We start from the raw sequence: 18619 nt of genomic DNA on the forward strand, positions 1-18619 counted from the left end.
CCAGCATGGTGATGATGGCCCCTGGTTGAAAGAAAACAACACCACACACAATCCACTTGATGGCAGTAAGCACCGGCAGCGTTACGTGCCATCGGCCACCAGAAGGGAGGAAGAAGAGACGCGCACACAATGCACTGCACGGCTGACAAGGGCTTGTGTCTCCCGAATCTCCACCATAATTTCCCAATTTGTCGAAAACTCATAAAGAAGGCAGCGCCAGAGCCCGTGCTATTTTCTTCCGCGTACACTTGCACACTGGATTTAGGATAAAAACCTCGCAGTGCGGAGCCGTCCAGCACTGAGAAGTTGCCCTGAAAACATTGGATGTTTGCAGTGTGCTGCTGGGCTGCAGGAAGGAGCTGCCCGGCCTGACGGGGGAGCGGCCGACACCCCTCCTCCATGGAAATCCACACCGAGGCTTTGCACTGCGGGCCGCGGGGAGATTTTTCCTCTTTAATGGCCATAATAATGGGAGCCTCGCGACGAGAGGTGGAGATCCGTGCCGTGACGGAGTGACACGTCGACCGGTTGCATAAAAACAACAGTCGTGGTATTTTCATTGCTGGTGTGTTGTGTTCTTCCTGTGGCTGAGCTGCTGTAGCAGAGAGCGATCCGTCTTTCTTTTGATGTTCGGAGAATCCATCCAGACCAGACCAGACCAGACCAGGGCCCAACAACAACATCCAGGCTGGACAAAACAATCACTGTCCACCCCTGCTTCTTCACACAACAGCAGCAGCGGCCATAGGCTGCATCGTTCTGCTCGTAGCGTTTTTTTAAGAATATCATCTTATTCTTACTTGAGCTCTTCTCACTGGGATGCGTATCGATTGTTGTGTTATTGACCCTCTGTAGACATGCTAATCAGCTAGCCAGCCAGCTAAGCTAAGGCTAATTGGCTAACGTTGGGAATACAGAGGAAGCAGCAGAACGTTCAGCCCAGCAAGGAGACGGAGCATTATTATTAGCTGCTGACAATTAATTCGTCACATTAAATAGAAAGTGACGCCTGGTCATTTGGGCCCGATCGCTGTTTCTGCCATCATATTTGAGGAGAACATCATGCCAGGACCACTCATGCATTCATGTAGATATGTGGGTTATTGGCCTTGTTGCTAATGGGGTCTTTTCTGCTAACAGGCAAATTAATTTGTCAACGCGTGCCGAAACGCTGTGAATTATAGATATTTGTGTTACATTGAGCAATGCCGAGGTGGATGGAGCAAATCCTTCCAAGATCCGTAACGTGTTAATTCGGCGTGGCTTTGTTCTTAACACAGGCTTGTCTTATTTTTTTTGTTTACATACGCATATTTGGCTTGAGACGCTAGGTAGCTAACGTTAGCCCTGTAGGAGACAGGATCAGCCATGTCCTGACATTTAGACATGATGGTGTGAATATAACCGATCAGTCCTTATTGACCCTTTCAGATGCGTTGAAATGACACATTTCACATTTGGCCGTAAAGAAAGGCACCGATGCCGAGCAACGGTTCTCGGAGGACGCTAAATAATACACACTGGGACTATTAACGCCATTTTAAACAGAGGCTCCTGCGAGGGCCTGTGTGGTGGTGGTTCATCTGCGGTTTGGTGCCTCCGGACCCGGACCGTGACTTAGAATCAAGTGCCTTTGGCCTGACTGGAGCGATCAGGGGGGCCGCCGTGTGAACATGGAGGGTCCGAGCCGAAGCAGCGGGTTCAGGCAGAGCCGACGTTCCCGATCACAGCGCGACAGGGAACGGCGGAGGAGGAGAGTGGACCTGGCGGAGCAGCGGGCCACATCCCTGTCCTCGGGCTCCGAGAGGGAGGCTAACTCTGTCCTGGGACGGCCCGGGTTCGGGAGACACAGGCCTCCCCGCCGGAGGAAGAGGGAATCGGTGTCATGCGAAGAAGACATCATCGATGGTTTCGCAATTGCGAGCTTCATCAGCTTAGAGGCCTTGGAGGTAAAACGTTCATCTGGATTTAGCTTGTATTAATTTTTACACCTGGTGCTGTAACTCCACATTCTTCACGTCCAACTGTTTGGATGGGTCATTCAAGTAGGCCTATGGTGACATGATTTGTGTCACTGTCCTTTCATGATTTGAAACTCACAACAGGAACAGAAAGTTGGGGGCTCCTTGATCTCCTAGATATTTTATGAATCAGATTGAATTAATAATAATGATCGGAATAATTTTGCCTCTCCTAGGAGACTTAAAATGTGTATTCCTTCAGACTTAATTGTAATGTAGTGTACCCTGTTAAATTGTGACACCATTTACTTGTCTGAAGTGGCCAATCCACTCAGCCCAGCCACAGCCCCCGAAACAAATCATCAGTTGGTCTTGTAAAGTAAAGTCCTCAATTATTCATGTTGTGATACTATGAGGTGAGGTGTCAATGAGATGCCATTTTGCTACACAATAGAAATGCCAATACATTTGCTCAAATTATCAAGCTGGAGTGTCGATCAAGCCAAAGGGGAAGTTAAGCTGTTTTTAGATCGGGGTAACAAAGTGATTGTGGATCCAATGCACAACTGTTCATGAAGAGTTGCTTGGTTCACTTTTATCTTGAATTGATATACTATCAATATCAATACCAAACTGATTCATTTCAGTGGCAGCATGGGGAGGTCATTTACCCATTTCTACAGGGCAGGACATTTCCATGCATGGTGGCTTTCACATTCCAAAATTCACTCATCAGAGTTTTACTTGTCAACATGACTGCCACAAAAATTTACCAGCATTTGCCTGCTGTCTGGTATTTAGGCCATATCCATAGCATTTAGTTCACAGCTGTCCATATATAAGATGAAAACCTTCACATAATTCAAATGTAAAAGCTTGACTAATATTAAAATAAGAGCTGATTGGCATAAAGGGAATTAAGGGATGCGTGTCTATGTTCCCTGGGTTCTATGTTCCCCGCTTACCTAACCCTAACCCTTAGTGGGGGAACATAGAACCCTGGGAACATAGGGATGACCCCGAATTAAGTCTGTAATGCTTACCATGATGCATCAGCAACAGTATAGGAATCCAACCTAAATGTCAGCAGCTGGTTTCACCTGCCACATTACGATACTTTACCCCAGTTTATAGAATATACAAAAGGACCTGTCAGTGAAGGAGCTTCACACTGGATGGCTGAGTAAAAGAGTTAACAGCCTTAGACTCGTCTTAGTTAACTTTGTCTAGGCAAAAACATATGAAATTGGCAAAAACTGTTGTGTCTACATGCCTGTAATTTAGATGTGAACAGTTTATTTACTGATGCACTGATACACAGGTCTCTTTCTGATGGGGAAGACAAGTGTCTTAACTGTACCCACCCTGAACCACTTTTTATCTTTGACAATTCTGACTTTGAGGACTAAATAAACTAAAATCTAGGCACAGGGAAAACATGTGAGAAAGGTTTGGAGATGAAGTGAATCAATGTTAAGTCTGCATTTGCATATTTCATATTGATTGGTAGATGAACACAGGCTGATACATATATATTTTTTACACTTCCCAGATGGACTGCTCCCTGAAGCCAAGCCAGCGTGCTGCTATGCTGATGGGAAGGGGAAACAAGAGGAAGAGAGGCCCGGAGGAGAATGGTGGAGGGCCGCTTTCAGAGCCCGAGGAAGGGGCCCCACCCAGCTACTCCCGCAGTTGTTGTCACAGGAACAGAAAGAAGAGAAGAAAGACAGACGCAAAGGTGCGGCAAGGAGATATTTCTCGTGTCCGTCTTGGGGCTTTCTGTTCTTGTTTTCCGTGTTCCTCATCTTGTCACATTACAGCTTCAACTCCTTCTCATTCAATTGGCCCTGTCTGCACATCTGAAGTCATGATTCTATTCATGAAGCATCTTGCTCCTAAACTGCATATCATTCTATTGGAATTGTATTTGATAATGACCACGTGAGTTAAGCTTACACATGCTAACACGCCACACTTGTTGATACCATCATTATAAGCATACAGGACGTTTCTGGGTTGGAATGAATCACTGCTTGCTGATCGTTTACAGTCGGTCAAGATAATATCTCGACTTGGATAGAGTTGTCATTCATTCAACTTAAAGTTAAAGGCCCCCTTTAGTTGACACTTATTTAGGACCCGTCTGAATACCACTAAGCCAGCCTAATTTGTCACAACTGTTCCTCTAGGGTGCGCCTGGCCTTCTCTTGGAGACTGGCTACATTGTAAGTTTATTTCACTATATTACCTGAATTAATCTATCCTAGCACTGTGCAATGATATATTGTCATTTATTAGTATTTATCTAATAAATACTCTGCTGCACTGAATACTGCTATGAAGTACAATGCTGGAAAATATTGTGACCTATCCAAATCTGATGGATTTCTTTCTTTTCTTTCTGTTATAGTGTGACACCGAGAGTGACTCAGGAGATAAGGTGCGTACTGCTGGCAAAATATTGTTTCTGGCTGGATGGTTAACTTTACCTATTGTGTAACAAACATGCATGGTTCACTTTGTGATATATAAACAATGATTTTGATGAATGATTTTTTTAATTTTGGTTACTGAATTTCAAATCCATTACCCCTGTCTTTCCAAAAGAACAAAATAAGATGTTACCTATTTTGATGTTTAGTACAATAGTGTCAACCACATCTCCAGTGATGATGGCACATATCCAGAATATGTTCAGAAGTATTTGGCTGGCATATTTACTTCAGTTGGGCGTTATGCTAAGCATAATTCTACCGTTGTCGTTTAAAAGAAAAATGTTTTATCCCTCCAGGCATCTGACAATGACATGGATACAGTGTTCACAGTCAGTACAAGGAAAGGTAAGAGAACACAACTCATACTGGCACCTCTCACCAACCTCCCACTGATGTATGAGCCTTTTTTGGGGGTTAGATTCTCAAATGGAAAAATGAGTAAAAGATCTGATGCATCCCTTCCACTCCTGTGTTATTATAATTTTAATATTTTATAAGAGGCTTTTAAAAAAAAGTCTAGTTACCAATATTATTGATAGGAGTAGTCTCTAAGTAAATTATTTAGTATTGTTGATCGTGGGGTCTCCTTTACTTGCGTTGTAAAATTAAACAAGGTATATTTACCTTGCCTCATGAAAACATAGGGCTATATTTGTACTGCTGTTGCTTGCTCTTATGTCATCCTCAGGGGGTGGGGTTTCTCAACCCCTTTACCGCAAAATGGCTGCGAATATGTTCAGCAGAGCTTACTTTTCACTGTCTTTCTCCTGTTGCTTTCTATTCCCAATCCCAAATACCTAGTACCTACAGTTATGGAGCCTACTCCTGTGAGCATGTCCGCCTCCATGGGTAAGAGCTGCCCTCCTCTACCGGTCCATTGCGGGAGCGTCTCCCGGCTGATGGTTACCCCGAGGGTTTCGGGCCTGGAGCGCAGCCATGAGAGAAGCTTGGAGCCGCCTTATCCGGAGCCTGTTTCTTCCTCCTCTTCTTCTTCTACCTCTTCCGCCGCACCCTTCTCTTGCCTGCCTTCCCACTCAGCAGGCACGGCCTCTGTCAGCCGGCCCAGCCAGCTCAACGGTAGCAGCGGCCTGCATGGCCGCCACGACCCCAGCCCCCCGCTCTCCAAACACAAACCCTTCCTCACCTTCCCTGGGCCCGGACGACCTCACTCCATGTACAACATGGGCATCAGCAACAGGTCTGTCCCTGAAACCCCCACCGCAAAGCACATCACTTATAACGTGCTGTTTATTAGCACAGGTTATCCTCCATGTCTTGTCCTGTCATGCATTGTGGTTGTCAGATTTGGTGACCTTTTCTCTTTTGGGTTTGAATAGAAACGGATCGCGCCTTACGGATCGCCAACGTCGGGAAATTAACATTTCTCATTTGGCGTGTCATCCCTGCAGGAGCACCACCTCCGCCAAGCCGCCGTCATCTGCCTCATCTGCCGCTTCCTCTTCATCCTCCATGCGCCCTCCCACCCCCTCCGCCAGTGTGTCGCTGTCTCTCATCAGGGGCTCAGGGCCCTCTGGTCCCCTGCGGCCCCCCTCTCGAGCTGGCTCTGGGGCCCTCTTCACCTCCTCACCCGGCCTGCCACCTCCTCCGCCTCTACTGCAAGTCTCCAGTCATTCTACGTCAGCAGGTACAGGCAGCAACAAACCTTAACTTGAAGCAATTTTGAACTTTGGTAGAACCTTGGGTTGTATAGCTAACTGGGTGTGACTTGAAGTCCAAGTGTCGGTGATCATCCTTATCAGTTGCTTCTGTGTTCAAGGAATAAACGGTAGCGATTCTGTGGAATAAATTATAAACAGTCCTGGTACCTACATTTGGGAAAGTAATATTGCTGTATTCATGTTTTATTACCCTTGATACTTCTATCAAAGATAATAAATCCAGTGAAGACTGATCATCAATAACGTGGGTATTGGTGCCAGTGGGCAAAATACTGTAGGTGAATCAACCAGTGGCAGAATCAGTCTGCTTTGTTTGTGTGGTTTATGTGCTAAATGTGTGATATTTTTTTTTTTGAATTGTTTCACCCTACGATGAGAGTGAATAGAATTGCTAGTAACGGTTGCTCGCTTACAGACAACAGAAGCAATAGATAAAGATGATCAACTGTATTTGGACTTAAATTATGGCCAGGTAGCTATACAACCAAGGTTCTACCATAGTTCAACAACATACCTTTCTCTTCACTTTCTATTTCTAAGACATTTTCTTTTACTGTTCAAATAAACACAGTGCCTTTTCTGATTGCATGGGAATTGGGAACACTAAATATAGACAACCCCTATTAAAAAAAAATGGTAGAAGTGAGACCTTACTGAGCATGTTGTGGTTTGGTGTACGGTTCATTTACACATGTGGAACATCAAGTGCTGACAAAATGTTAATTTGAGGAAGGTGTTGTTTATTTATATAAATTCATGTTAGGTAATGTTTCTGGAGCAGGGGTTCCCAAATGATTTCAGCTTGAGGACCAAAAGAGACATTTTGTGTCTTTCCCGGGACCCAAACTTATAAAATTAAGTATGAAAGTATTAAGTGAGTGAAGGGCTCGCTCACGTGAATTAATCACTTAAGCTTTTTTCAAAACTAGTGAATATACCCGACTGACAAGTTCACAAAGCATCGCAAGTTGTGAAAATGTCTTAAAAAATATTTATTGTTCCATTTATGAAAAAGAGAAGATTTTATTTATTTAGTAGGAAAGGTTAAAATAAAACAGGATATTTACCCATGACCCATAAGGCTGTCAGCGAATATTCCATATTCAAACATAAAACATAAAAGTATGTTTGACTATATGATAAAGGTTTGAATTAAAATAATCAGAGCGCAAGTTCTCACGAGACTCTGCGCATGTAATCTTAAACGGCAGCTTGTCTCGTGAGATCACAGAGCCGTCAGTCTGAGAGACCGCATGCAGCAGTTCATCAGTTCATCGTACGACCGCGAGTCGATTCACAAGCCCTCAATGCTTTGCTGATGCAACGCGTTGTGGGCTTGTAGATTAGCTGTGTTTGCCAAGGGACACCGTCATACAACGAAGGATAAAATCAGCTGCCTCGCTGTAAACACTCCTAGACTTCACACCGCACCGCAGACACACACACGCAGTAACCCGACTCACTTGGTCCTAGAAACTAGAAAGCACACGTTTAATCACACAAGGTCACTTTAATTGATTCAAAAGGAGTAAAAAAAATAAAAAACAGGTCAAGCTGAAACGGGCGATTCATTTGGTAGTACGAGACTCGACCGAAAAAGCAATGTAAAAACTATGTATGGATTGTCCCTTAAGGTAAAACTCCCTCCATTTCACATTTCTCTCACATTTCTAGCCTACCTTATTTAGATTTTTATTTTTTATTGTTTGATTAGAATTTCCCGTTTCATGTCGAGGTAAAGGTGAGTCTTTACGTGGTGTTTTAAAAAGAAAATTCGAAAGTCACTTTTGGCCAATTCTGACAGCTCTAATGACCCATAAAAACGACCCAAAGTGGGTCATGATTCCATAGATGGGGAAACACTTTATGGAGAATATCCCTCAGTACAGTATTACCAACTGCAAACAAATTCATGGTGCACACTCATCAGTACCATATTTACATGGTGGGTGAAAATCACCTCATAATTTACAACAATCACTGTAGTAGATATGAATAATTGCCAGCAATGACTCTGTCAAATAACTTCATTAACCAGTGTGTGAAAACAGACCGTGATAAGCCTAATAACTTTCAGACAGTTGTACGCTTGATTAAACTCTTTCTCATAATTCTGAAGAGCAATGGAAGTGTTGAATGGAAAGTAGTGCCGGGTTCCATTAGGCCTGGAGTGAACCAGCAAAAGGTTGTCTCGAAATAGAAAGTAAAGTGTGCGGCGTCAAGAGTTCTGAGTTTTGTGCACAAGTTAAAGTCTTACTTAGGTCTCCTTTCTGCAGAGTTTCAAATGCTGTTTTGTTGGAAATATAGGAAATAATTATAAATCATACCATAATCGTTTATCTGTTTTCCTATATGGCAAGTTGAATATCTCGTTGTAGGATGTCTTAAATTCCTGTTAAAAGTTACTGTCATGACCGCCCCTCATGAGGTTTTGTTGATGGTTTTCCTAGTATACAAACAGTATTTATGATATAATCCATATCAACCAAAATAAATCTATAGCTTTATGGCTTTTTAGGCCTTTCTCTGTGTCCCTACATTTCACAGGCAAGCATGGTCGGTCTGTGGTCTATGGCTGCCATTACATCAACCAAGGACACCTCCTTAGGAATATTTGTTATCAGATGCATTTAATCTCTCATTTACTCCATTTTCTCTACCACAGATCAGGATTTGCTGCGCCAGAGTCTGAACTCTCACTTCCTGGCCTCACAAGAGCGCGAAGGCCGGCGCAGCGTCCCAGGGCCTGAGAGCAACGGAGGAGGTGGAGGAGGAGGACCACCTGGGGGAGGACCAGGGAGCGGCCGTAATTCGGGGCGCTGTACCCCCAGCGGGCCATCAGGCTCCAGCTCCACGCCGGGCTCCTCGGGCAGGTCATCCCAGAATCAGCCCAGCATCCCACCTCTGGCCTTTCAATTCCATCAGCACAACCACCAGCACCAACACACGCACACGCATCAACACTTCACCCCCTTCCTGCACCCCACAGCTACTGCGCCACCTCTGGTAAGTTGCCCTTCTGGTGCTGTTTGTATTGTTGTTATCATGCAGAACATTGTTGTTATCTGCTCCGTTCTGCAAAACAAATCATTGTGGCTGAGACTGCATTTAGTGTGGAAATGTTTTAACACATATCGTCTCTTGTCTTACAGTTTGATAAGTATGCAGGCAAAATGGACGGGCTCTACCGGCACACTGTGAGTACTCTGATCTTATCTTACTTTGATTCAGACTATAGCAATAATGTACAGATTGTCAGGTTGTACAAGGTGACGAACAAGGCATTCTACTCCGGATGGAACTTGTGATGTCTTTAACTAGTTGTGTACCCAATTTGAAGCCTAGTACAACTTCCAGGCAGTCTTTGGAGGCTTCTAAATAATTGATGTTGGTAGATTTAGGTACGGTCTGATTTTATTTGTACGTATATTTAAGTGTTTTACATATAATTGGAGCAAGTAAAAAGAGCGCGAAAGAATTGTCTGCCAGTAGAATGGAGCTGTAACAGCACATCACTTTTGTTAACCAGTATCGCTCTTGTGTGATGCAGTTCTTCCCACAGTACCCTCCTCCTTCAGTGCCCGGCATCCAGCCTGTGATCCCTCCCAATGGGCCTTTCAGCTCCCTGCAAGGAGCCTTCCAGCCAAAGGTGAGGAGAACAACTCTCGCTTTCCCCATATCGGTTACCTGCATCGGTTACCAGTGAGAAAAAGACTGACGTTTAGTGCACTTTGTTCAGAGAAAAGTATGCCGGACAAGTTGCTCTTTTATTTGACAAACGGCATGGTACAAAGCCAGACCTTTAAAAGTCTAAGGTGGTTTGCATTCCAGTATTTTGAAGTTCCATTGAATTGCGAACAGTTGAATGGCTTGTAGGTATGTGGAATGGTGGGTTGTGGCTCATTTAGTGTGCTATGTTTGACAGCCTCTTGTCCCTCAGGGAACGGGTCCTGAGATTACCACTCGACTTGGGGTTGTGCCTCATCACCTACAGCCCAAAGATCCACGGGTAAGGAAGACACTAAAACTGCTGCAGATATTCATCCCTTTCTTGCATAAGGATTTACTATAGGCATAATATTTTAGGCAGCGATATACACCAACATGGGCCTAGTCAGTGCAAGAGTGGACAAGTATTCCTAACAAAGAGTAAGACATGTCGATTAAAAGTTGGTTTGTGATTCTGTTCTCTCGTAGCTAACCGATCCGTTCGGGACATCGTTGAAAGTCAGTAATGTAAGCACAAAACAGACGCCTTTGAATCCCTGGCCTTTTGGCTCCTTAAATCTCTCAGCCCTATGACACTCTCTCACTGCTTCACTCACTCTTTTGCACTAACCTTATTTCCTAATCTTGACTTCTGCTGGTCTAATCAATGTCCTTGCACACTAAGTTAGATTTTGCAACACTAGAGTTGATCGAAGTGTGTACTATCTGTGCATGTATTCCCACGTGGCTTCTCTTGAGTTCCAACTTCTGTGACTTTACATTCTGACTTCCTTGGGTTGTTTTTTTCAATATCCTTGAACACTGACTGACCCCCTCAGTAAGTAACACTATCCACGGCTGGAAAAACCCAAACCTCACGGAGAGGCTAAACAAGATAGTTCTGTACAACAGGAACTACATCTGACTCTGTGTGCAAAGGATTTAGGGTCTTGGCGATTCATACAGAATAGGAAAAAATAAAATCCTCTTAACATGGAGTGCTATCTATCAATCCATATAATTTCAGTGTGATTTGCTGAGGTTTTGGAGATTTCTGCCATAGAGATTTCTGTCAACCCATTACAATGGAGCTCAATGGCATTTGGTGTGTGGCGCACAAAGAACCGAAATAAAAGTGCATTTGGAACAGTTTTCTACCGAGGTACCACCTGTCTGTCTCCGCTCAGAAGGAAGTGTGCCAGTACTTGTGGACAGTTTCCTTCTCCACGGATATAGATGGTTGGCAGACACACTTCGGTAGAAATAGTATCTCAGTGAAACCGTTCACAATGAGGTCTGTAGATGACAATATCCTGATTTCTGGTAAGAGACATTGCCATGAGTTTCTTTTCTTTTTTTGCACAAAAACCCAATCTCATTGAGCTACATTGCATGGGAGTGATGCCAGAAATCTCAAAAACAATGCAAATCTATCTGGAGAGATAAATGGTAAATGGCACTCATGGTAAGAGGGGAAATATTTTTGTATTTTGGGTGAATTGCCCCTTAAATTTTTTTGATGGACAGAATAGCATAATAAGCCTTGTTATTTTTGTCTCCTGCAGAAACCAGGAAAATGGTGTGCTATGCATGTACATGTAGCCTGGATGATTCTAAACCATCAGAAAAAGGTGAAGGTAAGGGTTTCTTTTTTCTTTTTTCTCTCTTCAAAATCAACTCCGGGCCCTGTGATTGACAGACGCTGATTGGCTCTTCCACTTTTTGGTTTCTGCCCACCCAGCGCTTGGGGCCAGACTGGTCTAATATAAACCCAATATATTGCAAAATTGTACAGTTGTACACTACAGTCTAAACAACTATTATCCAGATGCAATGCAAAGGTCGATACATTTCAAAGCATGTTGGGTTGTCTTTTCTTAGTGAATGAATGTGCCAGGGTGACATTGTCTGGCCATCACATTTAATTAAAATCTGTCATTTTCAGCTGATGCAGGCTGATCCTCACAAGTTGGACTTTCGTAACGATTTGATGCCCCGGCCTTTGGGGCCCCTAGGAGGCGGCCTGCCCCCGACACACGACCTGACCAGACCTGCCAGCCTATTTACAGCCACAGGTGTGTACTTAAACATAACCGGTTATTAAATTGATAATGATCTTGCTCTTCGAACAGGCCAATTCCTTACACTTTGTTCTTTCACCCTTTTCGGGTTGTCCTTATCCCATTCCTGGGCTTACTGTGGTGTTTCACTCTGAGTTATAGTGTGTGAATTTCATATGACCCCGTCCCCCACCCCCCTTCTTCTCCTTAGGTGGAGTCAATCCGTCCTCAGCTCCTTTTATCCCTCCATCAACTCCCCACTCCTCTTTCCTCAATCCAGCGGCACACTTGGGTAAGAGTCGGCTTCAAAAGTCACATCTGTACGCCACTTGTGCCCCCCCCAACAAATATCTGTCGCTCTGGTTCACCCACACAGGGTTTTACTTTGAAGTCTCTATGCTGAAGAACATGTAGAATTGACTAATGGTCATTAATACAATATGCTTTGGCTTCAGCTATTACTTCTTATGTATTGGGGGTTAACAAAGAATGTGTGACCTCCTCTGCCGAAATGTCATTGTCGCTGAAATTAAATTGTTTGTGTGGCTGTTTTGAGATTTTTTCAGCAACAAAACAAGTCTTGGCTACCATAATATGCCCAGTTCAGAAATATAGTTTTGGTGTAGGATGACATGGGTAGCAGAGAACATTTTAAAAGGAAACCAGCTAACAAGATAGTTAGCTGGTCTCAATAGTACTCATTCACGCTTTTTGTGTGTGTTTGTGTGTGGTTTAATCCCTGCCCCATACACATTTGAAAACGGAACATGATGGAACAAATGACAGTTTCCTATGAGGAGAATATGAAAAGCATGGGCTGTGCCTTTTGGTCATTCTTTTCAACCCCACCTCCCCCAAAGAAAAAAATACAAACATACTTATTTTTGGTGTCATTATGCACTGAAGTACAGAAATAACATTAATGCCAGGACTCCACTCTTTCTGTGGGGGCATAACTCCAAAGGTGTTTTCCATGACAGCCAACTTATTTCGGTAGAGCAGGTCACATACTGTATGCTAAACTACACTGTGGGTAGACTCTGTGAGGCATTCTTGATGTTTGTGTCCATACGCTTGCATCAGAAGGAAGTCCTTGCGGAAGCATCAGCAGAGCATATGGTCAGATAGAATTGTGACACTTTGTATCACAATAGTATCTCTGATGAGAACCCATGTGTGTATGATTTAGATCCGTATGGCCGCTCACCACCCTTTACCCCGCTTGGAGCTCTGGGCTCCGGTGCCTTTGGAGGACTTGGCAGTCCGACTCTGGGTCAGTTTCATACTAGCTCTTCCCATGACACAGTTTGACCATACGGTCCAAAAGACAGTTGGAGCTTTTTTTTCCCTTTCTTCTTTTAAACAGCTGAAGCTAAAACGAGTACCTTCTACAGTAACTAAAAACGAGAGAGTAAAAATACCTATTAAGGCATTTGACATGGTGCATGTAAAATAAAAACGTTTGTGTGTCTTCTGCAGGTGGCTCTGTGTTTGGCCATAAGGACTCTCCAGCCAGTGCGGTTGGGAGTTTGTCCACCCCCAACCATCACGACCCATGGAATCGGCTGCATGGAGGCCCTCCTGGCTTCCCTGCTGGCCCCAACTGGGCCAAAGGAGCTGAAAAGAGGGATGAAAGGGATCGGGGGAAAGACCCCGAGAGGAGAGACATCCCTCACATCAAGGACGAAAAGGACAGGTATAATATGCTGTCACAGCTCTCCTTTAGTATTAACCACATTCATTCAATGGCCATTTTGCTGTTATGGGTACTTGGGTGAGATTTTATCGTAATACTTTGTATACAATATCCACATTAACACGCCGCCTTGTCAGGCAACCTGATTGCCAAATGGTTAGGATGCATACTATATGGGCGTTAATGCCTGACAGCGAGTCTCCGGTTCGATTCCCGGACTGGCTGCTGTATGTCAATCCTGTACCCTTTTTCCTGTTCCCTGTCTCTCTCACTAGCTATTGAATAAAGAATAATAGAAAAGACCCCCCAAAAAGTAATAATAACACGCCACCTTGTCTTGCAGAGACAATATGCTGTATGGCCGGCCTCCTGTGCGAATGTCTCCGGTTGCCCCTGCCTTCAAGCCTCGCAGCAGCACCCCAGTGTCCCACATCAATGGCCACAGCAGTGGCATGGGAGGGGGCATTGGGCCCATTGAGGACCTGACACGCAGCTTAAGCAGGGACAGGGATCGAGACGGGGAGAAGAGGCCGCTGCCTACAGTGTCCTCGCGCGGGCCTCCCCTCGGCTCATCGTCCTTGGCGGACAGAGACAGACCGAGATCTTCCTCCTCCTCTGTGCTTACCACTCCTCCGCCCTCCAACCACTCCGCCCCATCTCCTTTGGACCTTTACCCACGCCAACCGCCCCCTACAGCACACGGCCACCACGGTGAACCCTCGCACTCCTCCCAAAGAGACAACAACCTCCCTTCTTCCTCTGCCTCCGCCACCATCACTTCTCTGTCTCAGGGCAAGAAGCCCGACCGGACCACAACCCCAGTCTCCAAACCCCCTATGCTCCTCCCTCCGGTCAAAGTCAAAGAGGAGCGGAAGGAGGAGCCGGAGCACATCCCCATTACCCTACAGCACCCCCCAGCCCCTTCCCAGAGCTTCGACCGGCCCAACAGCCGTCCTCACCACCCCAGCTCTTCCTCGTCTTCTATGTCATTGACTCCCACTCCTGGTGTTCCCATTCCACCTCCCACCCCCCAGCCTCCTTCCCATCATCCTTCCCATCATCCTTCCCATCATCCTTCTCATCATCATCACCACCTCTCTCTGCTGGAGCGCTCCAGGGCCATTGAGGCATATCTGGGTAGCGCAGCAGGGCCTGGGGGACTGATGGTGGGACCGGGTGGAGAACGGTTCACCCACGGACCACCCCAGGGTCCATCCCAGGCCCCGCACACCTTCACCTGGGACCCCTGGAGGGAGCTTGCAGCCCAGCAGCAGCAGCAGCAGCAGCGTAGGGAGGCTATGGTGCTTCGGGACCCCCACCTGGCGCTGCGCTCTGACCCCCATCTGGCACGTTTGCTCCAGCATCAGCGGTTCCTGGACGCAGAGAGGGCTGCGGCTGTGGCCGCTGCAAATCACCACCCTCAGACCTCTACCTCTTCTGCCTCCAATCTCCGCCAGGAGTACGGCCTGATGGCCCATCACTTCGAGCGGCCTCCGCAGCTCGGCCCCCCGGGTGGCGGGCTGATGGATGAGGAGCGTGCCCAGATCCTGAGGGAAGACTTTGAGAGGGCGCGTTACTTTGGGATGCACCCTCACCCTCACCTTGCGGCTGGCAACCACCTCCCCAACCCCTCCCATGCTGCCCACCTGGAGCAGCTTCACCATGGCCTGCTCTCCCACCAACTCCCTCCAGGAGCCTCTGGTAACCCCCAGCACCACCCGGGCCTTTACTCGCGCCTGGGACCACTACACCCACACCACATGTCCAATGGCATCATGGCGAAGAACCCCGCCAGCTTGGTGGGAGCTCTTTCTGTTGGGGCACCGCCGCCACTTATTCCGTCTGTGACCAGCCGGTCAGCCACGCCTCCGCGCGGCTCCAGACTTGGAGGGCCAGGCGAGCTGGCACTGTACAGCGCTCACAAAGACGGAGAGTCCAGATAGTACAGGGACAACACTGGAGGAGATGAAGGGAAACGTCAGGATCACTGTGCTGCTTTCAACCTGCCCCCCTTCCCCACCTTCACAGACTATTAAACCCAGTCCACCCAGGCACACAACCAAACACGGTTTCTGGACCGCTGCCCCCGCCCTCTTCCCCCTGCCCCCAAAAAAGGGGTGGTCAGGCTTGGCTGGGGAGATGACAGTAAGGAGGAAAACGTGAGATTTCTCAGCGTGACTCCGAAAATGATCCCTAATGGTTCTATCAGTGCAATTTAAAGGTACATGGTTTCTGTGCATCCTTGTGTTTTTTTATTATATATATTGGCTGTTGGTTATTACAGTACACAATTATAATAGCTGTATGAAGAGGCAGAGGACAGCTTTTTTTGCCAGGTGAAATATGATTCATGCTTTTTAGCAAGCCTTTTCCAGGTGGATTGAAACTGACTTTTAGAAGGGTGTGTGTGCTTTCAGAACACATTTGAGGGTTCATCCTTCCCTTGGTTTAACTCATGGGATATTAGAAAGCCTTCATCTGCATAAATAAAACCTGATATGCTGTTGTGTGGATGAGGGCTTAGGAAACACAGCAGTAATTTTTTCTTTGTTTTGTGTCTTTTTGTCATTGTAAAAAGATGATGGATTACTGATGATGAAACATTATGGACTCTAAAAGAAATCAGTGAGCATCTGTACCTCAGTTCTCTGCTTCACCCAAAAGAAAAAAAACACCTGAACCCTCAACTTCACCACTTCTTTGATATGAGATTCTCCACCAGTTTATTTTATTTTATTTTTTATTTTATTTTATTTTTCCTAAAGGAAGAATGGTGATATGAACTGTGCTACGTTGTGTGGGTGGACACAATACTTTAGAACTCCCTGTAACTGTTTCCCATTCTCCTGTCTGACTCGCTATATGAGCAGGACCAGATTATAGTAGTATAGTGAAATTGCCTTTGTAATTATTATTCTTAACATTAATTATCTTCTATAATAATAAATATATTCACCGTTATGTTATTTGTCATTGTTTCAGGTATCAACCAATATTCTCTCCCCAGGTAGAAATTCAAAAGACAAAGCAAAAGGCTTGCTTCACACAACTTTTTCAAACGCTTTTGAACATCAAGCAACAACCATTGCAACCTCTGGCCTCTTCAAGGATCTGATCTGACTTTGTTAATATGCGAGAGGGAGGTTTGCGTGTTTTTTGTTAGCTGTGTGTTGCATCACATTCGGGACTATGGTAGCCTTGTATGTTGGGCTACAGAGATGTTTCATCAACAAAGATAAGTTATATACATGGAACAGTGGGGCATCTGCTGAGGATCTGAAAAGGATGAGTGGACAGTGGGTACACTGAGAGGAGGAAGACATTGGGTCGATTATTTTAATATGACCATTTTATACCTTTCAAACCCCCTCCCCTAGAGACCACAAAGATTAATTATTAAATGAATTGTTGGTTACTCAATTGTGTGGGTCTTTTTTCTGATTCCAAATGTGTCTTTTGTGCAGTACGTTCAATCTTTTAATGACTAATACACAAATGTGATATATTTATACTTGTATAACTATTGACTAAAAGGTATATGGCAGAAATGATACCACCCTCATGAGTAGAACTCTGCATTTGGTGGGCTAAGAAACTAGGAAATTAACTAGGATGGTGGCGGCTAGGTCAATTTTGCCTTCACATTTTCCTGAGTTTGATAAGGGGGATGTCTTTACTGGTTAACAACTTGAAACCTACCGTCACTATTCTGGGCATGTCAAAATAGGTGAACATTTGACAAAGATAGCGGATTTACAAGCAACATGTTCTGAGCTAGGTAGGTTATTTTCGGTGAAGAGATTTGGTGTTCCCGCCTCTCTCCCCACTACAGTGTGTGTAGAGCATGGTTATCAAACTTGTTTGTGCCAAGGACCCCAAATTGATATACATTTGGCTGCGGACCCCCATCTGAAAATGTTTTGTGCCATGGACCCCCATAGGAGAACGTGTGTTTAAAAAAATCCTAAATTCTAGATTTTTCAAAAATAGCAGATGTACAAGCTCCCAGTGAGTATATCTGCTATTTTTGATAAGCCAACGTATAAAAAATGGATAAAGGGGTTCAAATGTATTGACAAATTTTGCTGGGAACCTCCTGGAACCCCCTCAAAGACCTCTAGGGGTTCCGGACGCCACTTTGAGAACCACTGGTGCAGAGGGTGAAAAGGAGGGGACACAGAGGAACCAAGTAGACCTGGGGGACCCGGTCAAGTAAGTAATATAAGGTGGTTTTGTGATTAAAGGCTGCAAGCAGGATGTCCGTTTTATCCCCGGCCTAAAATATCTCATATATAAACAGTATCCGCATCATCCTGAGTGAGTATAATTTATTGGAGTTGAGGTGTAAGATCTTTTACCCTACTTTATTTAGGAACATTTCATGTCCTCAAACATCTCTGCCGGTTTACTTTAATCGTTGCATTATTGTAGCTGGAATCTTCAATATATTGTATTTTATGTCAGCTGGTGAGTTCTTTTTCTTCCTTGATTGTGAAGCTTATGTTATATTACTAACTACTTTAAACATGTTCTGCTCCATCTCCACATAGTTTATTGTTTATTTGGATCCCCATTAACTATTAAGAAAACAGTTAAAAACTTAAAATACAACCAAATGTAAAAAAATAAATAAAAATCTATCTCGATTATATGGTGTTATAGTAGCCTAAATCATTGCATAAGTATAACATCTTAATGATACCTCAACAACCATAGTTAAAATTTCAGATACACTATATGGAAACATTAAACAGTATGCAGTATGCGTTAGCCATATTATAATCAAAAAGCAGATTCCAATTTCCATGAGATATTTATTTAATTTATTTTTAAAGTCAGCTTTACTGAATGAGTTGTAATGGAAGACTATGCAGCAAAAGACCTACTCATGATTACAGGATGCCTATTATAACAATGACTAGGCAATGTCAGTGACTTCTATTATAAAGGTGGTGAGCACTGCAGCCGGCAGGCTATTATTATATTATTATAATATGTCTGAACAGCGGGAGTTCGTTCT

The 18619-nt window shown here is 44.7% G+C and overlaps 1 protein-coding gene across 9 annotated transcripts; it reads left to right on the forward strand.

Annotated features, from left to right (window-relative positions):
- Nucleotides 1-140: 140 nt before the first annotated feature.
- fbrs (fibrosin) lies at nucleotides 141-17019 on the forward strand. Of its 9 annotated transcripts, none has more exons than XM_080455444.1 (18): nucleotides 141-1949; nucleotides 3514-3699; nucleotides 4151-4186; nucleotides 4372-4401; nucleotides 4753-4801; nucleotides 5258-5654; nucleotides 5794-6101; nucleotides 8801-9141; nucleotides 9288-9332; nucleotides 9686-9784; nucleotides 10061-10144; nucleotides 10333-10371; nucleotides 11409-11480; nucleotides 11789-11918; nucleotides 12115-12195; nucleotides 13093-13176; nucleotides 13383-13599; nucleotides 13943-17019. In XM_080455444.1, the coding sequence occupies exons 1-18, from the start codon at nucleotides 1674-1676 to the stop codon at nucleotides 15540-15542; spliced, it is 4074 nt and encodes a 1357-aa protein (XP_080311570.1). In that variant the 5' UTR covers nucleotides 141-1673; the 3' UTR covers nucleotides 15543-17019. The 9 variants fall into 9 exon arrangements, with proteins under 9 accessions (XP_080311570.1, XP_080311571.1, XP_080311572.1 ...); XM_080455445.1 differs by having other exon boundaries at nucleotides 11409-11474; XM_080455446.1 differs by having other exon boundaries at nucleotides 10076-10144.
- The last annotated feature ends 1600 nt before the right edge of the window (nucleotides 17020-18619 follow it).

This window comes from Gymnoscopelus braueri, assembly GCF_963280865.1.
Source record: "Gymnoscopelus braueri genome assembly, chromosome: 17".
Taxonomy (NCBI): Eukaryota; Metazoa; Chordata; class Actinopteri; order Myctophiformes; family Myctophidae; genus Gymnoscopelus; species Gymnoscopelus braueri.